Raw genomic sequence first — 7,656 nt, 5'->3', positions numbered from 1 at the left:
CCCTGTTTCCATCCAGGGGGTCAGTGTGGACATGGTGGAGGATTACAAATACCTGGGGATACGAATTGACAATAAACTGGACTGGTCTAAGAACACTGAGGCCGTCTACAAGAAGGGTCAGAGCCGTCTCTATTTCCTGAGGAAACTGAGGTCCTTTAACATCTGTCGGACGATGCTGAGGATGTTCTACGAGTCTGTAGTGGCCAGTGCTATCATGTTTGCCGTTGTGTGCTGGGGCAGCAGGCTGAGGGTGGCAGACACCAACAGAATCAACAAACTCATTCGTAAGGCCAGTGATGTTTTGGGGATGGAACTGGACTCTCTCACGGTGGTGTCTGAAAAGAGGATGCTGTCCAAGTTGCATGCCATCTTGGACAATGTCTCCCATCCACTACATAATGTACTGGGTGGGCACAGGAGTACATTCAGCCAGAGACTCATTCCTCCGAGATGCAGCACAGAGCGTCATAGGAAGTCATTCCTGCCTGTGGCCATCAAACTTTACAACTCCTCCCTTGGAGGGTCAGACACCCTGAGCCGATAGGCTGGTCCTGGCCTTATTTCATAATTTACTGGCATAACTTACGTATTACTATTTAACTATTTATTACTATTTTCTATTACTATTCTATTACTATTTATTATTTGTATGACTATTACTATTTACTATTTACTAATAGTAATATTACTATTACTATTTAGTAATTATGGTGCAACTGTAACGAAAACCAATTTCCCCCAGGATCAATAAAGTATGACTATGACTATTTAAAAAATAGTCTATACCTTTATTCCTACCAAATTGCATTGCCATACACTCCCCATCACATTTGCTCCTTCTTTGCCTCCTCTCCTAATCTGACCAAGTCCTTCTGCAGACTCCCCGCTTCCTCAACACTATTTGCCAGTCCTACCATTCGCAACTTTGGCCACAAAGCAATCATTTCTGCCATCCAAAACATTGACATATATTGTGAAAAGAATTGGTCCCAACACTGATCACTGTGGAAACCCACTAGCACCGGCAGCCAACCAAACAAGGCCCCTTCAATCCTACTCTGCCTCCTGCCAGTCAGCCAGACCTCCACTCATGTCAGTATCTTTCCTGTAATACCATCAGCTCTTACCTTGTTTAGCAGCCTCATGTGTGGCACCTCGGCAAAGGCCTTCTGAAAATCTAAGATTTCCCCTTAAGGAAGCTATGTTGATTGTGGCCTGTATTATATGTATCTCCAAGTACCCCAAAATATTATTCTTAATAATGAATTCCAACATCTCACCAACCACTAAAGTCAGGTTAACTGAATCAGAATAGAATCAGGATCAGAATCAGCTTTAATATCATTGGCCTAGATCATGAAATTTGTTGTTTTGTGGCAGCACCCCTTTGCAATAAAATATTGTGTATTGTGATGAACATATCCGGTGTAATACTAAAATAGCATTTACAATAAATTACTATTACAATATAAATTACAATAAGAATTATACATTAAAAAACTAAATTAAGTAATGTGAAAAGGGAGGGGAAAAAAGCACTCAGGTAGTGTTCAAGGGTTCATTGTCCATTCAGAAATCTGATGGCGGAGGAGAAGAAACTGTTCCTGAAATATTGAGCATGTGTCTTCAGGCTCCTGTACCTCCTCCCTGATGGTAGCAATGAGAAGAGGGTATGTCCTGGGTAATGGAGGTCCTTAATAATATGTCACCTTTCTGAGACATTGCTTTTTGAAGGTGTCCTGGATGCTGGGGAGGCTAGTGCTCATGATGGAGCTTAGAACTTCCTGCAGCTTTTTCCAATCCTGTGCAGAGGCTGCTCCATACCAGGCTGGGATGCAATCAGTTAGAATGCTCTCCACAGTACATCTGGAGAAATTCGTGGATATCTTTGGTGTGATACCGATTCGACCAAAAGTCCAAATGAAATATAGCTGCTGTCATTGTAATTTCAATAATATGTTGGACCAGGATAGATCCTCAGAGACGTTGACACCCAGGAACTTGAAACTGCTCTCTTTCCACTTCTGATCCCTCGATGAGAACTGATGTGCATTCCCTCAACTTTCCCTTCCTGAAGTTCACAATCAATTCCTCGCTCTTACTGATGTTGAGTGCAAGGAGGTTGCTATAATATATAGGCTAGCCTCTATCTTTTGTATTCTTCCTTTCTTACAGAGTGGAGTGGCATTTGCAATTTTCCAATCCTTTGGAATCATTTCAGAATCTAGTGATTCTTGAAAAATCACTACTAATGACTCCACAATCCCTTCAGCTACCTCATTCAGAACCTGGGGTGTGGTCCATCTGGTCCAGGTGATTTATCTACTTTCAGACCTTTCAGTTTCCCAAGCACCTTCTCCTTAGTAATAGCAACTGGACTCGCTTCTGCTCACTGACACTCTCGCATTTTTGGAATTCTGCGAGTGTCTTCCATCTTGAAGGCTGAAACAAAATACTTATTTAGCTCCTCTCTTATTTCTTTGTCCCCCATTACTACCTCCACAGCATCATTTCCAGTGGCCTGTTATCCACTCTCACCTCTCTTTAACTCTTTATATAATCTGAAAAAAATTGGCATCCTCTGTTATTATTGACTTGCTTACCATATTTTATCTTCTTTTTCCCTTGTGACTTTTTTGTTGCTTTCTGTTATTTTTTTAAAAAACTTCCTAATCCTCTAATTTCCCACTTTTTTTGGCTATATTATATACCGTCTGTTTTGCGTTTATGCTGATTTTGACTTCCCTCGTCAGCCACGTATGCCTCACCATCCCTTTAGAATACTACTTCTTTGGGATGAATCTATCCTAGGTCTTCTGAATTACTCCCTGGCCTGAGATTTCCATTGAACGGAAAGGTCTGCAGAAGTCCAGGAATAGGAGAGTGGAACTCCACGACGCAATTACATTATCCACCATCACCCTCCTGGAAGAGTGGAAGGTGTGTCTGTGGGAGGTATCAGGTCAAGATTGTCATCATTGGCTCAAGTAGGAGTGAGGTACAGGTACAATGGAAAAACTTACTTGCAGCAGCACGTAGATACAGACAACATGCAGAAAATAAATTAGACATAAATTACACAGTGGAATGAAAATGTGCAAAGCAGGCATTAGTTTAGGAGTCTTCCCATGAGCCCTTATTGTCCGAGAGCATTGTAGTGCAGCAGAGGCAGGTTGGTAAAGGACTTTTTGTCAGGTGGACGCTGGGTGCAGGCCAATCCTCTCATATATTTCGGTAAGCTCGTCAGTGATAGCTCAGAACCCAGTCTCGGAGCTGCCATGAATGCAAGGCTTGTCTACACACTGCAATCTGGCAGCTGCGACTGGCGGGGCGACCTTATCGGTGTGAACTGAACAGTTTCCCACTATGTGTTTTTGAAGAATAGTTGCCATCCCACGGGAAGTCCGTATGGTGATTAGACCTCTTCACTCTTCTCTCCAGGCTGCTATATGTGGAGGATAACTTGTAACCTTTGACGACCTCATCCATTCAACATAAGTGGCAATATTCAATTATCAGGACGTTTGGAACTCCTGAATCTGAGCATGATACCTTCCATCTTTTTCCCCATAAACATACTGATAATTGGTTTATCTACAGGTCAATCTGACAGCGCTCCTCCGCCACGTGGCCAAGTGCAACACTATCCAAGTCACGCAGCCTTACAGAGTCATAGATCCATACGGTGCTGAAGCAAGCCCTTTGGCCCATCTGGTCCATGCCAGCCATCTCAGCTACTCCATTTGCCCGCCTGTGGGCCATATCCCTCTAAAGCTTTCTGATCCATGTACCTACCCAACTGTCTTTAAAAAGTTGTTATTGCATCTGCCACTTCCTCTGGCATTTCTTTCTACAAGTGTAGCGCCCTCTGTATAAACAAAAGGTTGCCCCTCAAGTTTCTACTAACTTTACAACATACTGGTAATATTTGTGTCAGGTGCTGATGTCACTGACAATGTTTTATTGACCTTGGCTGACTGGTATTGAGAGTCCGCTGACTGCCTCCTTAATTGGATTTTCTATTCAGACATTCTCCGAGAGTTTAACCCTTCTTTGGTTGGATATTCCACTGGTACTGGTCGTCAAGACACGCCACAATCTTTCTTGAACCAGGCTGTTGCAGGAGCTGTTTCTGGGTAAATATTTTCCCTCTGGATTCTTATCTGGTTATGTGATCAGGTCATTGTCTTGTTATTAAATGGGGTGTCCTATTTTCAAACACGCAGGTGTTTAAACATGGGGCACCTGGACCTTACACTCCCAGGTTATTACATACTGTGTCTGGTTTGTACACCCCCGACTTATTACATGGGCTGTTTGGTCCTGACACACCTGGTTTACACACAGTGAACCTCCACAATGTGCAGTGCAGTAATGACCCAGATACACCATTCTGGTGATGTTGACTGAGCAATGAATATTGGACGAGAAGATGAGAGAACTACCCTGCCCATTGAAGCACAACCTGGAGAAGTTCCACTCAACACTTTGTCTCGGGATTGGCTAATAATTGTTTGCTGTCCAGAAGGAACTGGGGAGAGGTGGGAAAATTGCCAGTGGTCTTTGGATGGGAATGAGCTTGGTAAGGTGAAGGATCTCCATTGACTCCACACTGATCTCCCGTGATTAAATTCTTATGACCACATATCTCCTGGTGATGGAGGTTGCTGATGCGTCCTCATAAGCTGGATGAGGAATAGTTTACCAATATGCACAATGCTGGTAATTATTTTCCACTGAGAGCACAGATGTTTGTGAAGCTGGTACTAAGAAATAAATTGAATCGGGAAGGAAATCTGCTTTAAAAATCTAATTCCCAATGTATTTAACCTCAGCAGGTCCTATTTAAATTGGAGCTTCCTAACCATGTCTTTTATTCCTACTCATTTCCTAGGGAGTTGATGGAACAGGTCAGGAAACTGTTGCAGCTGATGAAAAATAATTCGGTAATAAATTCCTTCATCTTTAATATTCCTCAGATTGTGCCTATTAATCACCATCCATTAATAGGTGGCAGCAGATTAAAGAGATCAGAGAGCAGAGCAGTAATATTCCTGAGCTAGCAATTCAAAACTCTGAACCAATTATTCAGTGAGCTCTGTTTAAATCCCCTCATTGAAATTTGTGAATATAAATTCAAACTAATTCATGAAAGTAGATCATGTCAGTAACGATAACCAGGAGAACTCAACTGATTCAGGGAAATTTGTTCTTAGCTGACGACTTAAAATTGGAATCACCTCAGCTTTATCAAGATGACACAGGGACTGCTGAAGTTCAAGAGGTCAGTGGGAAGAGTCTGGACAGTGGAAATTCCCAGGCTATTTTGTAAGATAATGATCTAGCTCTGCAGAGGGTCACAGATGCAGTAACATAATTAGACGGTAAGGAACAGGCATGCCGACGGTTTAGTGGATAGATGGGATGCCATCTCTGGTTGGACATCATCACCAGCCCACTGCTGACATAGGCTATCCTGGAAGACTCCCAATTAGCAAATGATCAGCTGTATCTCATCACCTTTCCTAGATCCAGTGTTCTCATTTGCATCTTAAAAGTAAACAATTAAGATTAACATTATTTTTTTTCTGGTTGATTTTTCTCATGGGTGCCTAATAACTGTGACATTGAATCCCTGGTCATTCTGGAGTAGATCTGCGGAGCTGGTTATAGGATCCACAAGCAGGCTATAGGAGGAATGGGTGGAAAGCCAGGCACTGGGTGGGACCTAGAATCTCCAGAGACCAGCGTGGTGCTGGGACAGTAGGGGACGCAAACCACAAACTTGTTGGGCTGTGGGGCACTGTTCTAATTTCCCTCTGATTATGTTTCAACAGAGAATCAACTTTCAGGAAGATTGGAAGATGATTACCCTGTTTATTGGAGGGAATGATCTCTGTGACTATTGCCTGGACACTGTAAGTGATGTTATATAACTGAGGAAAGTGTGGGAGTGTCCTTCCATTTATTTTTACTTTTAGTTGGCGATACAGCACAGGTCATCAGGGCAGAAGTGACTGTAACTTTGTTCACAGTGACGCGGTTAGCAGAGCAGCTGTCTCACAGTGCCAGAAATCAGAGTTTAGTCCTGACCTCGGGCAACGTCTGCGTGAAGTTTGTATGTTCTGTTTGTGATTCCTCCAGGCGTTCAGGTTGCCTTCCGCATCCCAAAGGCGTGCAGTTCGGAAGGGTAATTGGCCATTGTTAATGTCACAGGTCTGTAAGTGAGTGTAGAAATTGGAGAGGAATGTGGGGAGAATAAAAAAACGGGATTACTGCAGGGTCACTGTGAATGAGTGGTTGCTGGATGACATGACCTCGGTGGGACAAAGAGACTGTTTTGGTGCAGTATCCCTCTGTCACTCCCATCTAACCCTGGTGACCTCTCAACAGCTTCGTTATCAAGTATCTGCCTTCTTCAGCCTTCAAAATATTTAAAGACCTTTCTTCCATTAATCTTCAAGGAAGTGTCCCAAAGACTTCACAATTTTTTGAGGGGAAAAAAATTCTGCCTTATCTTTGGACTTTTTCTATACTTTTTGCTGCCTTGGTAAAGCAGCCAGCATAACTAAAGACCCCAGTTGCTTCGGATAGTCTCTGTTCTGCCCCACCTCCTGTTGGGCAGAAGCTCTGTGTTGCCGTCTGCGACCTCGGAGCCATCCATCCCGAGGGTATCTGGTGTCTGGTGTTGATGTCTTCAATCATACCAAATTTAAACCAATCTTGCCAAATTTCTACCAACATGTCAACTTTGCAACCAGAGGAGTGAATATATTAGACCTGGTCTATACCAATGTTTATGGAACCTGCAAGGCTGCCACCTTGGATACTCAGACCACATATCCATTTTGCTAATCCCTGCATATAGACAACTGGTTAAATGAGTCAAATCAGTTTACAGGGAGACCAGGACCTGGCTAGAAGGCGCCACCTCAGTGCTGTAAGACTGCTTTGAAAGCACAGACTGGAGCATACTCAGGGAGGTAGCTAACTATGATCACCACGTTCATATTGATGGATATGCAGGATCGGTGACAGCTTCATAGCAAAATGCACTCAGGATTCTGTATCAAGCACTACACTGCCAGGGCAAATCAGAAACCATGGCTGACTGCAGAGGTTCGTGCACTGCTGAGGGATCAGGATACTGCCTACAGGTCGGGGTCAGGACGACTCTAACATCAGCAAGAGCCATGCCCTCCCATGCATGGAAAATTCACAGATACCTTTCTGACACTAGGGACACGTAGGGTATACAGCAAGGCAGATTACCATGTTCTCCTTAGGCACTGGTATAATTAAAGCCTGCTTGAAGCAGGATGTACCTCCGACAGTCGAAGCAATCAGTAAACACTCCAGCCGGATGATTGGCACAGGTCTTTAGTACCTGACAAGGAAGCAAATCTGGGCCAGATGCTTTCTGTGCGTTCACCCTTCTGAAGGATGCTCTTACATTGGCCTCAGGAACTGAAATCACGAGGTCATCGGGGGTTGTTGGAATTCGTGAACATTACAGGTTTCCCCGCCATCCGAAGGTAGAGTGTTCCTATGAAACCATTCGTAAGCCGCAATGTCATAAAGTGAAGAAGCAATTACCATTTATTTATATGGGAAAAATTTGCAAGCATTCGCAGACCCAAAAAATAACCTACCAAA

General features: G+C 43.5%; 1 protein-coding gene across 1 annotated transcript in view; it reads left to right on the top strand.

The window, feature by feature from the left end:
• Window positions 1-4,906: 4,906 nt before the first annotated feature.
• plb1 (phospholipase B1) overlaps window positions 4,907-7,656 on the top strand; it is a 109,719-nt gene continuing 106,969 nt past the window's right edge. The window contains exons 1-2 of the mRNA XM_072277630.1: window positions 4,907-4,946; window positions 5,838-5,918. Of these exons, the coding sequence (XP_072133731.1) occupies window positions 4,932-4,946; window positions 5,838-5,918 (96 nt within the window). The 5' untranslated portion in view covers window positions 4,907-4,931. The remainder of the gene's footprint in view (window positions 4,947-5,837; window positions 5,919-7,656) is intronic.

This window comes from Mobula birostris, chromosome 2, assembly GCF_030028105.1.
Source record: "Mobula birostris isolate sMobBir1 chromosome 2, sMobBir1.hap1, whole genome shotgun sequence".
NCBI classification, from domain to species: Eukaryota; Metazoa; Chordata; class Chondrichthyes; order Myliobatiformes; family Myliobatidae; genus Mobula; species Mobula birostris.
Note: the sequence above shows the minus strand (reverse complement) of the source record. Positions and strands in the feature narration are given on the sequence as shown.